Source organism: Puntigrus tetrazona, chromosome 14 (genome assembly GCF_018831695.1).
Source record: "Puntigrus tetrazona isolate hp1 chromosome 14, ASM1883169v1, whole genome shotgun sequence".
Classification (NCBI taxonomy): Eukaryota; Metazoa; Chordata; class Actinopteri; order Cypriniformes; family Cyprinidae; genus Puntigrus; species Puntigrus tetrazona.
Window position 1 is genome coordinate 25,576,375 of NC_056712.1, and position 18,191 is coordinate 25,594,565.

Below are 18,191 nucleotides of genomic sequence, written 5' to 3' on the forward strand. Positions count from 1 at the left end.
CTTACTTAGTCTTGGCACAGATTTTTCTGGTCTATCATGAACCTGGGAATAATTTTAAACAGCCCTAAATTGAAGTGTAGCTTGATTAAAGCTTTCAAACAATCAAGATTCCCTTGTCCCTGCTACATCCTCTCCTCTTTCCGTCCTTGGCTGTGTATGAAACATGTGTATGGTGTTTCAGTCCATGTATTACAGCGAACAGCCTTAATCTGAAGCAGTCATAAGATTATTCATGGTTCTTAAGTTATTATTGCTCTATATGAGTCACTCCATTTCATCCTCCATGCAAACTGGGAATTCATTTCATTTAATGTATTTGAAGAGCATTTCTCTGAACAAGCTGAAACACTCCATCAACATTTACAACCCTCTGAAATCACAAAAGTAAGCTGTTTTAATACCACTACTGCTTATTTACTTTGGCTTCAAAGGATGCTTATGAGGACTGAGTGGAAATGAAGTCTTCTGACATGCTCTTTGAATACAACTTGGTTGCAAGGATTAATTGTTGACTGAAAGATTAACAGTCATTAATACAATTTTTTTTTTGCCTGGACACTTGCCTCAGATTGATCTTGGAAAGCTTCCAGCCTTCACGGCTATCCCAATCTTAGCAGTGCTTTCATTTCCACAATTCAACATGTAATTCTCACCGCCAGTCAATACCTCTCTCCTGTTTTGTAAAGCTTGTGTTTAAAGGGACCATGAGGGATCAATCGATTGCCTGTGAAAATATGATTTGGCTTTCCCATTTCTTCCGCTTTAACCCTGTTGTGTGGGAACCGAGGCTAAAGCCCATCGGGATAACTGAGACTTCCATTTACAAGAGCTTGTCAGACTCCGTATGTGGTGCTTGAGTGCACTTCTATTGCCAAGCTGTCAAATCAGCTCCTCTATTACTTATTGCCCAATCTAAAGGTTTAGCATAGATTATACTTGCTTACAGGTGAGTTGTTTAAGACACTTCTGTCATGCCATTTTTACTTAATTCATATTTTATATCATAAACATTAAATATTTATAAATAGTCACTTTATAAAAATATTAAATAAAAAAAATAAAAATTACAAAATTTAAGGTTTTTTTTCACATAAAAGCTTTTTTTATGAATTCAGCAGACACTTTAAAGCAATGTGAAATGCAATGCATTCAAAGTATATATAATTTTACAGCATATTACATAACTTTAACTTTAAATTGCATTTCTTTAGAAAGTAAGACTTAAATAATAGATTACTTACTTGTAGAACAGAATGACCCACTGGGCTGTTTTCTGGGAGCTCACCCTCATAGTGTAATTTCTCAAATTTGGGCACATTGTCATTGGCATCTGTAATGGTGATCCTGAGCAGGGCGCTACTCTGGCGGGGAGGAGAGCCACCATCAACCACTTTTATATTGAGGTCATATGAATCTCGCTGCTCTCTATCCAGGTTTCCCAATACAATGAGTTGTGGCAGTTTCTCATCTGAGTCTTGCGCCACCTGCAGGCTGAAAAGGTTGGCAGCTTCTGGGCCGGTCGATAGCGCGTAATCGGCGATGCCATTGCTTCCCGAATCCTTGTCGGTGGCCACAGGTATTGCGAAAAGCGCACCCACGTGCGTGTTCTCAGGGATCGACAATGTTAAGACGGGTGAAGAGAACTGTGGAGTGTTGTCGTTCTCATCCAAGATCTCGATGCGGCCTTCGATGAGCCGAGGTCCAGTGCCTTTCATCAGGTCTGTAATAGATACCTCGAATTCTAGGAAACAAGGATCACCCTCGAAAAGGTTGCGGCAGTCCTTGAGAGTCTCACGATCGATTGGGGTCTCAGTGGTGTAGATATCCCCGGTTTTGCCATCGACACGGAGGTAAGGTGCACCCACCTCGAGCTTGTAAAGATGACCGGTGTCTGGCAGGCCCTGGTCAGATGCCAAGCTGCCAATCAGTGTGTTAGGTGGCTGCTCCTCGGTCACCTGGTAGATGATGGTGCTGACTACATTTGCAGAGCAACAGAGGAGAAGGAAAATCCACACTAGCATGGCACTCCACCGTGACCACATCGCATTGGCACTCTGGCACATCATCAGTCTGTTGCTGCAAAAGATCAAGCAAACAAACAAATAAGATTAGAGAAACATTTATTCTTCAGACATAATCCTTTAAAGTCTCTGACAGTGCCAAGAAGCCTGTAAAGCGATGGCAGCCACAGAGTTTTATGGTACTGATTCCCTGGGATTTATGATTGATCGCCCCTTCATGTGTTGTAAACCTCTCCTTTTTAGAGGCAGTAAATGTGTCACAAACAGTTACTTGTGTTTGACCTTCATTCTGCAAACTTCATGTCATGTCTAATTCATAAAGACAACATATGCCCGTATTCCTGAGAGATGCATTGGCTGACTGACCCTACGAGAGAAGGAAGCTAGCAGACAAGTGAAGTCCATTCAAATAATGCTGTTACTCTGCTTCATCTACCTTTTCCAAGCTATTGATAAACTGTCTCAGCTCTCATTTCCACAGTCATGCCTGGAGTCAACGAAAATGTGAAATCCATCAACATCAACCAACAATATATTTTTTCCTTGAGCGGTATGCATTATATTAAATCTGTTCTTCATTTTATTAATTCTTAGTTATTTCAATTACCTCAGGTCAATTCTTTTTAGAAAATCTGTAACTTACACTGTAATAAAATTAAATGCAAAACCTGAATAAAAAACCCCAAAACTTAAAAATAAGTAATAAAAATAAATTGTCGTATAAAACCAAATAACTGATGGTAAATCTCTGGTTGTATATTAATTTTCTTATTAAACAATTATTTTATTATTTCAGAAAGTTTCTAGCCCTCTTCCTTCACACACATCTCACTGTTTCTTGAAGTGTTTCTTGCCCACTTCCTTAGCAAATGTCTCGCCTTCTCAGTGTGCTGTTCTTCTAACTCTTATTTTTCACAAATGTTTTACTCTGCAGAGGTGTGCAAAGAGGCAGAATAGTAGCCAACAAAGAAAGATCACCATTATGTTAGGACCATAGGGGGAAAAATAATGCTACAAAATAATTTAAAAAGAGACTGTATTAAAAAAAAAAATAATGGTTTTGTGAAGACAGTTTCACATGTGAATCTTCACTTTCATTGTCCGAGATTTTAAGTTTTTGAACACATGGTAGACAAGTGTGGTTTTCTAATTTTCCAATGGCCACTTCACCCAAAGTTGCACCCATTCACAGCAAATGGCACCCAATTTGTTGCAACATTACACAACCTCAGAGAGGTGTGAGACAGGCTATAGAGGGCGTCTTGACAACAGCCCCCTCCCGCCACTTCACCAAGCATTAACAACCTCAGCATGAGGTACAGCAAAAGAACACGTAAAAGAACAATCAAATAAATAAACCAGATTCAGTTTAATCCATCACGTTTAAGGTCATGTTACTTTGATGTTTCCCACCGTGTGTAATTGCAGACCCCTGTAACATATGTGGAATGTTATCCCACCACGCTCCCCATGGCTAATGAGGCAGGGCTGCTAGATTACTGTCCAGAGGAGACAGACACCTCAGCTCGACCCAGCGGTGAACCAATGGGGGATGTGAGAGAGCTGCCACCAGTTACAATCTGCCTGTGAATACCAAACCTAAAGAAGCAAAATCAGTCTTTAAATGTCACCTTTCAAGTAGTTGAAAAAATATGGCATTGTATAACTTTATTATAAACCACAAACGTACAAAGAAAAATTACTGCCAACATATTGGTGCAGCCATTTGGTGACTAATAGGAAGTGGCTTCTTCCATACACTCATCAGTATTGATCGGTTGTAGTAGTTTAGTGCATGTACCATTCAATATTTTTCCATTAGCAGACACATGACATAGCGAGCCTTTCACAAACACATTACAAAGAATGTGTGGTTAGAGCAACAAAAATGGCTAAGGTAACTGCAGCAAGCACTCGCTCCCCTAAAGGCAGTTTTAATACACACAAATTAGACACCAGTAACTACAAACACACTCGCACAACTGCAGCCACAAGGCAACGACACTGTAGGGAGAACAATGCACTAATGAGGCTGAAATGAAGGGTGGGATGTGTGACCCTGATCACACATATGATGAGAGCTTGACTCGTTTCTTACTAATTTCACAGTCTAATTCTGACACACTTTCATGCGGCTAATTAAACAGCGCAGACTGCAATGAAGGCTGGAGAGGTGAAAAATACCTCACCTTTAAAACAAGCCTATCTCTCATTGTGGTTCCGAACGACCATCTTATGGAGTTGGCATTTCACAGTGATGCGTCAGAGTCTCAGCTGAAGGTGCGTGTGGAATTTTGTACGGTGCGTTGATGAAAAAAAGGTCAACGTGAAAAAGCAGGGCAGGGACTTCAAAAGCACTGGGTCAAGGATTAACCTGGCGGAAAAAATGGCACTAAAATGCTATTTGTTTAAACAAAAGGACAAGAACTATATATAAACTAAACCAAAACATCTCATTTTCATCCTGCGCTGGAAAAGTCAAAGCTCAAAAACATTCTCGCAACATGAAAAGCGTGTGAATCTGTTTTTTTGCGGGGAAGGGTTTAAGAAGCTCTCACGACATTCGCTCTCCAGGGCCCGACGTAAAGAGTCCGTGTTAAGGGTCACTGTACGCTGGGAAACCCAATGTGGGCCGTAGACATCCTTTCCCACACTCTTCTCTGAATGTGAGCCCGCGTGTGCGCACATATGTATGCGCCGCGCATCTGTGGGTGTGTAAAAGTTACACACAAGATCTAAAAACAACCACAGCAAAGGAATGTCAGCGAGTGTTTGCGAGCACAGTCTCGGGCAAATGGAAAATCTTAGAGAAAAACATGAAGGTCATGAAAAAAAGCAAAACACCTGAACGTGTTTGAGTATATGAAATTTAAGGATGGCAACGGCACAGGCTTTTGGCTAAGAACTCTCCTTTGTAATGGAAATGCGTAAGTGCATATGAGTGGCGTGTCTTAACGACAGCAACATTTACAAGACACAGGAGGCCCTAACGGAGTCGAATCAAGCCCCGCTACCTAGCAGACGGCTTTCCTTTCAGTTGCAGAGAGTTAGCACTTTGCCTTCACACAGGTACACAAAAAGCCTAGCCATTACAATGACAATAGGCCGTCTGTGGGACTTTTCTTCACCTCCGAGCTTTGATCGTCATCATTACATGGTCAGAGAGGCGATTTATGCCAGACCTTAAATCAACACGCACCATCCACCTCTCTAATAACGTCTTCAAATGTGCCATCGTCGAGCCACAGCTAAGATCTCCTCACAGGGAGACAGGCGTCGCCACAGTGCGGTATTTATGACTACTGTCATAATCCTGTGAGAATTTATGCTCGGCTCTCAGGCTGTGTAGCCTAATTCATCTTGTACTGCTGTGTATAAGCTGGATGTCATTAATATAATCAATAGCTGTAAGCGCAAAGGAAGGCGTGAATCGGCGTTCCCCCTATGGAGACTAACCGTCAGCTCTTTACAGATTATTCACAGTGCATTTGGCCAGAATTTTCGCATCAGCCTTCGGGGGAACGCGGTTCCCCTCTCATTTCCTGTCCGCAAAAACCACATTATGTTCATTTCACACCTGGTCTCTTGTAACAACACCTCCTACATCTCTCTGTCTTTCTCTTTCATATGCACACCGTACTTGTATGCCCTACCGTGCCCTCTCAGAGATGCACTCATATATATACTGTCAAGAAAGCCATTGTGTTGTTGCGCAGGGGGAGGTTAACAGATTTAACGGGCTAATTACTATTCTAAAGCCTCCCCCGCTGACATGCTTTAAAATTGCTGTATGATTTTCTCTCTCCCTCACTCTCACCGTCTCGCTCTCCTTCTTTCCTCTTTAGAGACTTGTAACGAGGAATTCATCATTGTACCAGCGCTCACCCTTCCTCTGCCAGCAAAAAAACCCCATGGGAATATGAGGATGGCATACCTCTGCCAAGACACCCCCCCCCAGGTGGCATCCAGCTCAGCATGAAACAGCAAGGTGATTCTAGGGAAAATAATGCAATAAAAGCATTTACGTAACCGCCGTGGCAGGAGTTGGATTCCTGGACGAGGCACAGCAGTGGCACTGCGTCATGGTAACGCACTCAGTCAATGATTATTCTAACCCCTCCCCATCCCGGTTTCAACACGATAATTAAAGAATTAAATTAAAGCGGTGACATTTATGAGGGTTCAGGAGTCAGCTCTTGTCTGAAGCCAGGAGAATGATTGACTCAGAAGGAAGTGTGAGTGCAGCATCTGTCCTAGGTTAATGGTTAACTCATCCGGCTCAACTGACATTTTAGTGCGCACCTGAAGTGCGTCTTCAAAAAATATAGCATAAAAGCAGAAGATTTATTTGCTTGCTGTTACGCAAGGTAAGCCGATAGACTCGCCAATTGAATAATGTTGCAGATTAATCAGCAAGATGGAAAAAGTGTGTGAACGCAAACGCATCCTTCTGAAACTACGCAAATGAGCTAAAATGAAGTAGTTTAGCAGGCCAACCGCAATCTAAACAGTGAGTGCGTCGAGACTTTGATGTAGCTTTTTGTCCTCGACTGCAGCCATCTAGGCTCTGAGGGCCACCAGCTCCACGGCGTTCAGTGACCCGTTCAGGATGGGTGGTCCGAGGCCCCCGCTCCCTAGCCAAGTGCGAGGCACAGAGGATTACTTTAATTATTTCATTCAGCCATTGTGGGGCCAGATTAGTCTGCGCCCGCTTTCAGACGAGATGAACTGCTGCCCCGCTGCTGTCTACCAGGCTGTTACACTGAGAGAGCTGGCCAGTCACAAGGCTGGCACACAAACTCTCACACGCCATTACACACGGCTAAACAGACACACACACACACCGATAGACAAAGACGGGAGGACTGCCGCTAACGTTGTGTTAAACAGACCAGGTTGTAATAAAATTAGCTAAATATTTTTATTTAATGTATACATATTTGTTTTGAAACTATGTCAAAATTGTAAATTCATGAAAGACGGTAAAGCTCAACACTGGGTGAAAGCTCGCTATTCAGTCCGTTTGACCAACAGACAATTATTCTCCGTGAACAATATAAATGTACACTATAGTAATTGCTTATATGCATTGTTGAAGGATTGTAGATGTTCCCTTTCAAGTGATTATACTGAAAGAAATTCATATTATTTCATACAGAGAAACTGACCCACAAGCATAGAGACTCTGAAATGTAACATTAAAGCACAATACATGTATTATTTTAGCTGGAAATGATCAAAATATCATATCATTAGATAAAATGCTAACTGAACTAATCTCATTTTATACAAGTATTCATAATACAGTAAAGACTAGAAAGCCCAAGCGTGCAACTTGTAACCTTTGAGTCTCGCGGTGCAACTGGGCACTGTGCTGTGTGTATTGTTGACTACTTCCCTGTCACCCTGTCTAGCTTCCCTTCATTTACAGTCAAATCTACATGTAATTAGTGAAGTGCCAAATCAAACGCATTTACAGGAGGTTAATTGGAATAAGTGAGGTGCGTTTTAGTCTCAAAGACAATATAGCTTAAACGTGGAAAAGCAATCTTTGCTTTCTACAAGTCTGAAGTTGCGGTTCATTCAAGCGATCACTTTAAATTCGTCTCGGAGTGCGCGTGAGGAATCTCGTTTCCTCCTGTTTCGCTGGACTCCCGTACTCAGTGTGGAGCGTTTACGCCCATCAAGTTTACTAAGGGCTGGTTATACTGAGGAGACACGTTGTCTCGCGATTAAATGCACGATATGTGCTAATTATTCTATGTCAACATTTCTATATAAGACTAACACGGCGAAAATAGATGTGCCCAGCTATAACAAACCTGAAGGGGTCCTAATCAAAACATTAAAGTATATATATATATATATATATATATATATATATATATATATATATATATATATATATATATATATATATATATATGATTGACGAAACATGATAGCGTTTATGTTTTGTTAACGTAAGTTACCGTCCGAAAGGCTGTTGCTATGGTTTCCTCCTCAGACAACGCGATTTCCAAAAACACGAGCCGCCCTGGCTAACTTCTAACTTCTGCGCTTACTTAAAACCTCACAGAAACGTTGAAACATGCACGAGGACCACGAAACTTTGGTTTTGACTTCCCTGAGAAGTACAGGTCCGCATAGACGGCCAGCCGCCCCATCCCCCATTCCACGAACTCAAAATCGCATTCACATATGACTGCGCGACTAAAATAGTTTCGGTACATTAAAGAAATGGAGGGGGAAAACAGGAGAAGGTGTTTATAAGATCCACGGATCGATAATCTACTGGAACAGCACGAGGATCTCACTCGAGCGCCGGCTGTGTTGTGCTGATGCCTACAGAACACGATCTCGACGAGAGAGGAAGGGAAATGACTTTTACCTGAGGATGAATGCGCTCCGAGTTAGACCAGGTCATTTGCAAGCCTTCGCGGGCTTCTGTGCAACATGACAAAAAGGCTGGACGCTTCGCCTACAAATGAACCAAAGGGAGAATCGAGATGTCCGATCACAGCTGAGCGAAAGAACGCTCAAGTCTTGCCGTGTTTTCACACCTGTTTCTCTCGGCCAGACCAGACGAACAGGTTTAAAAGCAACCCGACGACGGGAGCGCCCGGAAAGACCGGATTCCGCTGTCATGACAGGCGACGCTTTTCGGTAACGATTAGGGTGGCTGAGAACAAGGAAAGATGTCAGCGCGAATGCCTGAAATGTTGACTAGTCAACATTCTGCGGGTAAAACGAACCGAGCAATTCGTTTTAAACGCGCTGGGATGGGAAAAGTAGGGCTATGTGAGAAATGCGCAAAAACGAGATCAACAGGTGATGCGGGAGCGAGCAATAACCAAATAAGATATCAAACTTAGGGGTTTACCTATAAAAGCTCACAGAATCTATACGCATCTACTATTCTGCAGACTACGAACGTCGCTTACGAGCTCAGAACAAGTTTGCACGCAATAAGCGCAGTTCCTGCGAGGGTTTCCCGTCTGAGGTTTCTTTATCTGTAATGAGCTCGTTCTCGAGCGCACTGGAAAGAGTTGAATGTTACGTTTTAGAGCGAGGAATCGATTGAAATCCGGGCGAAGATACACTGACCGGCACTTGAGCTAGATGAAGATGTTCTATCTCTGTGGATCCGTGGGGGGGTCAAGGGCTTATTTTCTATACGTGGAAATGCTATAGCAAGCGTAGATTGGCGATCCACTTCAGCGCTCGGTTTCTTGTAGAAAAATCAATAGCAGTAGTGTAGGGAAAACATGTCACATGCGAGCTAATCAGCTCTGAGGACAATCGAGGGCGATGTTAACTTGAGGTATCGATAAATTCGGGATATTTCAACCGAGGCGTGCGGCACTTCGCGGCTATTTGCTCAGCGTTTATTTTAATGAAGAATCAAATAGTCACGCAACCTGACAGAATTATACATATTAGACTTCTGTCGCAATTACGATTTAAACACATGCACTGGAAATAAAGAAAAGTATCTTCACAGAGCCTCGTTTACAAACATCGTAAGCGCGCATATGCCGGTAACACGAACAAATGTGCAAATGTCGATAGCAAAAAAAAAAAATAAAATCTCATGTACCTTAAGGGATAGTTAGTAACTCCTCTTAGTTGCAGACTTGTCTTGACCGATGGAGCCGGACCGCAAGCCGCGTTCAGTGTGCACGCCACAAATCAAGCGCTTCGGATATCCAAAATTCAGCACCACCGCAATCCTGTCGATACAAAACAGCACCCTTTTCCGCTGTCAGCTCTCTCTCGGCTTTCCTTAAAATTCCTCTTTTTTTTAACACGAAGGGTCCACTAAAACTAGCGAAAAGTGTCACGTCAGAAAACAAGAGCGCGCAACTTGGCCGATGGTGGTTACGCACATCAGAGAGAAGTGTCCTCTCCTTGCGCACGAAAGGAAACCCCGAACCAGCGCTACTCCGGACCGGGCTCACAGCATCCCGAAACCTCCAATTCCACGCGACAACATCCTCCAAAAAAAAAAAAAAAACAACTTAGACCTTCAACAGCAGTCTGTGCGTAAAAGTGGAAACAGGAAAAATCTTCCAAGGCTATGTCCGGTAGTGTCCAATGCGCGTGCTCTCATCATCAGTTCACCGTTCAGTGTTACCGAGTACGCCGGGGCTCGCGCTCTTGCCGCAGCTCGCCGCGCGCGTGTGTGTGCCGTGGATAGCCTGTGTGAGAGTGAAGTGATTTCCGACCGATTGCGCTCTCGCTCTCCCCCTCTCTCGCTCGCTCGCTCAGTCCCTCGCACAAGAACATCGTTTTGAATCGTCGAGGGCGGAGCTTTGTGAGACGTGCTTCTGTGGACTCCACAACAAAACCCCGTTCGTATTTACAAAACATATCAAGTGCCAGTGTTGGCCATGTCCACTTATTATGAGCGACTGTGCTCGTTTCGTCATAGAAAGGCTTTTAAAACACGAACAATCGCAAGTTGGAGCTTCAGGACACAGTTGCGGTTTGGCTAGACCCAATACTAATTGCTGCTGTCAAGTATATAATTTGAGGCGTGCTCTATATAGTCCCCGTATCCAAATACAGACACTTTCCAACTTTAGTACGCAAATGAGCATGATGTCCAAAACAGCAGTACAATAATCGATATGGTGAACAATAAACGACAGCTGTCCTATCAGGAAAGTTGTTACACGAGATTAAATTTGAGGCTGCCTACCAAAAGTAAATTGCGTTTGCAGCTGTTAGAACATTCTAGGTCAAAAAACACAAGGGTCAAAGGACAACGGCAATATGAATGTAGCATGGCAATCTGGGCTATTTATACTATAAACAAAACGTGTGCTTCATCAACATTAAACCAGTCGTAGACCGCTAAAGAACCACTGGGATGTTAGCATTTGCATACGTAAGATAGCCTATTTTATTTATTTATTTATTTTTGCAAATTGATTTAATTCGACTCAATCATTTCGGTCAGGGAAGTCACACGCACTTGCCTGTTTCTCTCCTGTGATTTGACAACACTGCCAAGAGGGGCACCTCCTTAACTTCGCACGCAGAAGAAGGAAAAAAAAAAAACTAACTTCGGGATGCCTCTCACGACCACTCGGAATAAACGATCATTTCCGTCCCCTTTTCAACCCGTGTCACGCTGCGCGCGCATCCCTCGCGCAGGTGCTCGCTTCCTCGCGCGCGCCCCTCATCTGAGAGACGTTCTCACGATGAAACAAAATGCCATTAACGCGACGTCTACCTTTAAAATATGCTTCCCATTAAGAAACACGCGGACGTTACCGCCGTCGATGTACCGTTAAACGACGCCCGAAACTCAAACACGATCGTCACGCTCGAGAGTTCCGATAGCATGCGCGACCGAGTCATTTACGGCGAAATGCCTCGACTCAGCGCGTTTTTCAATCATTCTCTACTTTATTTAAAAAGGATCATCTGCATCAACACGCCACGTGAAATGATATTATGTAGTTTATCACGCTGTCATGAGGGCACTAAGTAGTAGGGAGAGGGGGGAAAAATTCCCACATCCATAAACGCCGGCGTAGCAGAGCGCAGCAGGAAATGTTCGTTGTGCTCTTAGCGGCATCTAGAGGTCACGGGAGGAATAATTATTACACCCACCGTGAGCCAAACTAATACACGTAACCGTATACACACGGCGGACAGGAGATAAATTGAACTAAGTGTGCTTACCATTGTACTTTTTCATTCTTTCGCAGACAGCTAAGCAACTTCACCATCTGGTTACATCATCGATGCAGGTTTCTAGTTACACAGACGCTGAAATGCAGAAACCTGAAGTAGACGGTTTAGAATTGTTTACTTGTCAATGCAATTCAAAGGCGACAAAACAATCACATTCATTTTTTTGATAGTGCCAATAATAAACTTCAATTGTTAAAAACATGCAAAGTTCAGATTTTGAAATCCAAGTAACCTAGCTTTAACGCTAGAAAACATGTGCGTTTCAATTCAGCGCACGAAGGTATTTTGCTAGCAGTTTACTTGTTGAAAATATTAACCATAAAGGTATATTGCTTTTTGTCCTGTAAAATACAAAGACAAAAATGGTGGCCACATAAGTCTTGGTGTTGCAAAAAATGTTGCAAGTGTTGCAACACAGTCTTGTCTTATGTAAAGTAAAATTAATATTCTTAAAAAGTGTATCAAAGGCATACGCCGTCAGACCTGTGCCCTAGTACACAATATTTGCAGTATAGCTAATAATGACTCAAAGCGGTATAGAGACATTTGACATTTTGTTCAGTTTATTCAGTACAAGACTTTCTGCTAACCCACAGTCAGAGGTTAGCAATTAGCGAGTCAGGCTTTGAAACCTTGGTCACTTCATCTTAAACTAAAGGCTGTAAAAACTCAATAATCTTTAAAGAGTAGCGGAGTTGCTTTATGTATGGAACGGTGGGTCTATTCAGTATTTAACAGTAGTTCGAATAGAGATGAGTTGAACAAGTTTATGCCAGCCTTGATCTGCAGTTGTTTGTAGCCTTGGATTGAAAAGAACTCTGTTTGAAGTTTATTTAAGAAATGCATTGTAAACTATGAATGCCGTCAGTTACTATTTATATTTACTTTTATTTTTTATATTGTTTTAGTGTTTGAATACTTTGTTCATTTGTCTGAGGACATCAGCAAAGTCTAGTCTCTGAACGTAATGGTTTTGAATATAAAAATAAATACAATCAAATATTAAATGAATAAATACATCTTCAGACAAAAGGACCAATCGGCTATTTGGAAACAATCCATCAGCTACAGGGTAATGGTGAGTTTGCTGACCAGTTTGTATTATTATAACTAATTGCATTACTGGATGTTAGCATATGTGAATTAAAAAAGGGTATTATTTCGCCGTGATACTCGCATCAGGATGTTCTTGTTCATTTGTTACCAAAAGATCACAAGATTATATAATTTAAGAAAAATTACCATTACCATTCTCAAAAGAAAAGTATCTTGCTGAATTGATAAAAGATAAAATTGGATACAGAATTCTGTAACAAAAAATTGATTCTTATTTCAGAAAAACATTGAAAAGTTTCAAATTGCAAAAAAAGTAAAGTCAAGTAAAACAAAAAAAGTCACAATAACATTTTTTAAAAAATGATTATTCTTTGGAAACTGACTTCCATAGTCTTCTCTAGACCTTTCTGCCAAGGGTGAATTACTCTTTTAACCAGCAGCTGTATTGAAGGGGGTTTGACTCATGATATGATTCAGTCCCTCTTCAAAGCTAAATGATTCAGTCCCCCTTCAATGCGACTCGACTGAGTGTGTTAAACCGGCTGATGTACTGTTCATTTGCGAAGCGCGGATTGGTCCTTTTGTCTCAAGATGTAGATTATTTAAATTCAGAGACTAGACTTTCCTCATTTCCTCAGACGAATTACAGGTACAGCGCTCTGAAATTAGTTCACCTGCACAGCTGAGCTCAGAGAATGGAAGCCTCACGCTTTTCCATTAAAAAAGGGATTGTTTCTTCTCCATATAACCAGGAACGAGAGGATTATTTGCCACCATTAATAGCCTGAAAATGAGCACTTTGTCATTCAGGGAGATAAAGTCGGACATTTCCTTGTCCGGACAGTAATTTTAAAGGAACGAGGCCTACCTTCCTTTTTGCCTTTCGGGTGTTTATAAGTCTGTAATTAACGCATGTCACTTTGAAGCGTGACAGACCTCGGAAATTAGGGGTTTTGCCTTGTGGTCAGAGACGTATGCGGTCTGACAGCGACTGGACAAACAAACGCACATGCACTGACAGAGAAAAATGGAAGGAGGTAAAACGCAGACGCACAGGAGTCACACTTGTGGATGAAGCCACAGGCAGCAGGAAGTGCTTTGAGTAATCCGTACTAATGAGACGGTGTACCTGCTTACTGTCAGAAAAATCGAGACGGGCGCACACAAATGCACACGCACACACACACACACACACACTGCTCAAGTTTTCAGCTACACACCTTGCTGACTCATTTTGACGTACCGCACAGCCGCGCACATGCATTTTTGCCCTTTGACTTCAATTTCAGCCTAATTTCGATTCCAATCCATGGTGAGCTTTGACTCTTTGGTATGGGGGAGAAGGCAAAACAGGCATTAGAGATTTGAATCAGGGAAAAAAAAAAACTGCCTAATTTAGCGCTGGCCCATGAGATAAGAGCTCCGTCAGCTTATCATAGAACAAACAACCATCAGACCCGATCCCCCTGATACGCCACTGTTATTAACTCCAACAAGAGGATGAATAATTCAACATGTTAATCTCTCTCAACACACACGCGCGCTCCCACACACATTAACATTTCATTTGCAAACACACGTGAATGCATGGACACAGCCAGGCTCGTCTGATGATAATGTATATCTCCGTGTACTCCTGAGCTGTCTCACAAGTGTTTATGTACATATGTGTTGATGCGGTTTTGAAGAAGTGGACACTTCACTTCGGGGCGTACCGTCGTGAGCCAGAGAGGGATGGCCGTATGTCACAGCTGTAATTATGCGTGCTGGAAAGATCTTACTGAAGGTGAAGTGTGTCTGGTGCTGGTAATGGCGCTGGAATTACGTGCTTCGCCTTCTTTTGAGCAAACACGACATGCAAATGGCTCTTTCCTAACACTTTAAACACTCCCGCCCGTCTTTTGTTGTTCGGACAGTGCAAATGTCCACACCCGGTTGGGTCACTCAAACCCTGAAATTGCAATGAGGTACGTTCAGTCTATTTAGCGTAAGGAATATTTAAGTCTGCTGAATTAAAGTTAGCGGTTTGCCATTTCAAGTCTGAGCTGACAAAGACATATTAATATCTGTTTCTGAACATGGTGATTGCATTTGTTCATCAACAGCTCATTATACACATTTTTTTTTTTCTGTTATTGTAACTTGCAGTAAGTAATTTCATTCTTGTTATGACATAGGGTATTGATAATCTTTCAGACAGATATATATATATATATATATATATATATATATATATATATATATTATATATATTGTGAATTTACATATACATGTGTTATCACATTACCACAACACACACACACGCACACACACACATGTCAGGTAACATGATATGTTACCTGAACAGTATGCTAATTATTAAAAACATTATCATTCAAATGTTTGGGTTTAGTACGTATTTTAAAATGTTTTTGAAAGAAGCATTTTATGTCCAGCAAGACTGCATTTACTTGATCAAAAATAGTACTATTTGGGGAAAGATGAATTATTAATAATAATTTAGTGTAAAAAGTAAATTATTTCTGGTTAAAAGAAAAAAAGTTATTTGAAGTTAAAATCGGTTGTAACAATGTTATGTTGTAACAACTGTCTTACGTAACAATCTACATTCTCTTTAACATTTGATTAATTTGCCGCATAATTCTTGCATTCATTTCAGATTACGCTACAGAAACTATATCAAGAGTTGTGTTCATCTACACTAGTGTTATCAATAATCGCATTCAAATGAGGCTTTTTCTCTTCAGACACCGTGGAATGCGTTTGCATAAACTCTGATTTACAGTCTCCAAAGATTTTAATCACGCTACTGCATAATTGAACATAACAATGCTTTGCAATGTTACAATTCAATCTAACTCACATTAGAGCAACATCAATTCGATATTTCCCTTTTTTTTATATTAACTAAAAAAGGTAATTCCCTCAACAAAATGTTCTGAGCTTGTCTGAGTTAGCAACAGTAACCAAGAAGGGTGGAGCTTAGCGAATGGCTCTCTACAGTCAAAGCCCGTTGACTCCTAGGGGATACTATTTTTACATATCCTCTTGTCTTTCATCAAGTTGCTTTTTCCCCCAGAGCTTCAGTCACTCGGTTTTTGCAGAGGTAATTTTTGTTGGCCATTTGCCAACATGTATTCATCCCTGATGCCAAAAACCGACCTGGACATTTAGTTAGTCAAAGGCCACGGGTAATGCAGGTGAGCACTTATTTTCACAGGCACCGAGCAGGTCAGACCACGACACGTCTATCGTGAACACTTCTATTAATTCAGTTATTCACAAGCCCATGAGACTCGGAGCGGTCAAAGTTACAAAGCACTCAAACGATCAAAAAGCACCTCGGGCTCACTTGAGCGATCCTCCAGAAAGTTTTCAAGAGAATGGTGACCTGTGTTTAATCAGCGAGACAGTTCATCTCAGAGGACGCTTTACGGGTGTAATTTGGTTCATTTTTTTCGCACGAAACCCCTCTCGCTCATCAACAAAACCCCTTTAGTCGGCGAATGTGGGAACCAACCACCCGTATCCTTCATCTCGTCATGGCCGCCCTCCTCTCCGCTGATTCCTGACTGACATTTAGATAAAGGTGAGAGAGAAAGGCCCAGCTGAGCCGATGCCCGTCGCCAGGGTAAATTCACTGCGCCCTTTCAGCGACTCGGAAGTCAAATTATAGCTTGCGGTCTGACATTTCCATTGTATTGGTAGAGTGCTGTTTTATTCTCCTAATTAGGCCATTAGGTACATCACTGATCTTGCGCCTAGAGATGGCCAGCACTAATAAAGAACAGAGAAACCCTGGGATAAAAGAGAAGCGACGGAGAGAAACCGAGGGGAGAGATGAAGGAAGAAAGCCAGATAGATGTGTAAAGGGAAACCAGGAAAGGAAGAGGGAGGAAGCCCTTGTGACAGTGGCCCTGGCAAACCAAAGTAGAGACAGAGCTGTGAACTGAAAGAGATGAATAGATAAAAGACATATACAGAGAGAGAAATAGAGGAACAGAGATATGAGGGGAAATCGTGGAGGTGGAAGGATTTAAAGATGAATACGGTGGACCTTTGCTCAACGGTTTTAGAGATTGAATCAGAGAGAGAGAGAGAGAGAGAGAGAGAGAGATCCAGTTAAGAGTTCACAGTGGTACAGGTGACAGTACAGAGTGTGCTGTGCTCTACTGTATATCCACAATGGGATATTTATACATGCTCACTCAAATATCACTCCCTCTGGATAATTGGACACAGCTTGTGATGAAATATCAAACCAGCTCCTGAGGTTGGACTTTTTAGGCCTTCCTGAATATGACAAGGTCCCGTAAACAGTTGGAAATCAAGTTGACTATTTGCCCCTATAAACTTATTCGCCCCCAAATCAGACTCAAGCATATGGAAACTTGCTACATACGATTAGCTGTGGTAAAACTCAGTTATGGACTGAGGTGGGAAAAAAAATGCTGAGAGGAACAAAGCCGTTGCCATGGATGGGTGTAGGATATAGGAAGATCATTATCTACATCAGAGGTTTTCAAACTTTAGAACCTCATAAGAAGGAATGTGACAGGCAGCCTTTCTGGAATATAAAAACTGGGAAATTGTGTAAATTGATATATTGTTCAAAAATAAGTATTTTTGGACACTTGCTGCTTGTTAGATGTTGAGGGAAACTGTGTCATCCACTAAAAGTCATCTTTTTGTTTAGCAAAATTGCAAAAATGGCTCAGAAAAGTGAAGATAGTTATGAGGGGTAAAATCATAAGTTTGCAGAAACCACACGGGTTGAGATTTTGTTGTCCACTCCAATGAAATGCACGTATATTTTAAAATGTTTAAGAACATTTTTTTATAGCATTTTGTTGAAATTGTCTTATGTTCGCCAATGATGCATTCATTTGATCAAAACATTTTAAAACGTAATGAATTCCCGTGACTCCAAAGTAAAAAATAAACTGCATGCAGGGACTTCTAGATTATTAGTTTTGTAAGTTTCTAACTACAAAGTTCAAAGCTTGCAGTGTAAGTTTTATATTATAAGAAAACAGTGTATGACAGCATAATTGATTTATGAAACGCTATGATCATTCTCTGCTATGGTAGAGTTTTTGTTATGTCAGGGGGTGTGTTTAACGACTTAAATAATGATTTAAATATGGCTTTTCTCATCTAACCAAGTCATTAGAAGTTTGCCCATGTAAGCATTATTAATGGGAAAAGGCAACGTCTAATTAAGAAGTGTTTGAAAGGCCTTGACCTTTCTGCAGACAGTCTGTAAATCATAACTGCGGGGTTAAATATGACATTAATTTTCTCTTGTACCTGGTAATACGCTGATGAAAGTGTGATGTTGGCAGGTAAGGTGGGAAGACAAGATACATATTTAATTAGCGAACGTTCAAGACATCATCCCCATTT

The 18,191-nt window shown here is 41.5% G+C and overlaps 1 protein-coding gene across 4 annotated transcripts in view; it reads right to left on the reverse strand.

Moving 5' to 3' along the window:
* pcdh1b (protocadherin 1b) overlaps window positions 1-11,173 on the reverse strand; it is a 144,643-nt gene extending 133,470 nt beyond the window's left edge. Inside the window, exons 1-2 of one of the 4 annotated variants that reach the window (XM_043257409.1) lie at window positions 11,006-11,173; window positions 1,242-2,076 (exon numbers count right to left, since the gene is read on the reverse strand). In XM_043257409.1, coding sequence (XP_043113344.1) covers window positions 1,242-2,066 — 825 coding nt within the window. In that variant the 5' untranslated portion in view covers window positions 2,067-2,076; window positions 11,006-11,173. Of the gene's footprint in view, window positions 1-1,241; window positions 2,077-8,412; window positions 8,594-9,621; window positions 10,390-11,005 lie in introns of those variants that run through there. The other 3 variants (XM_043257407.1, XM_043257408.1, XM_043257410.1) reach the window with 3 other exon arrangements.
* Window positions 11,174-18,191: the final 7,018 nt, after the last annotated feature.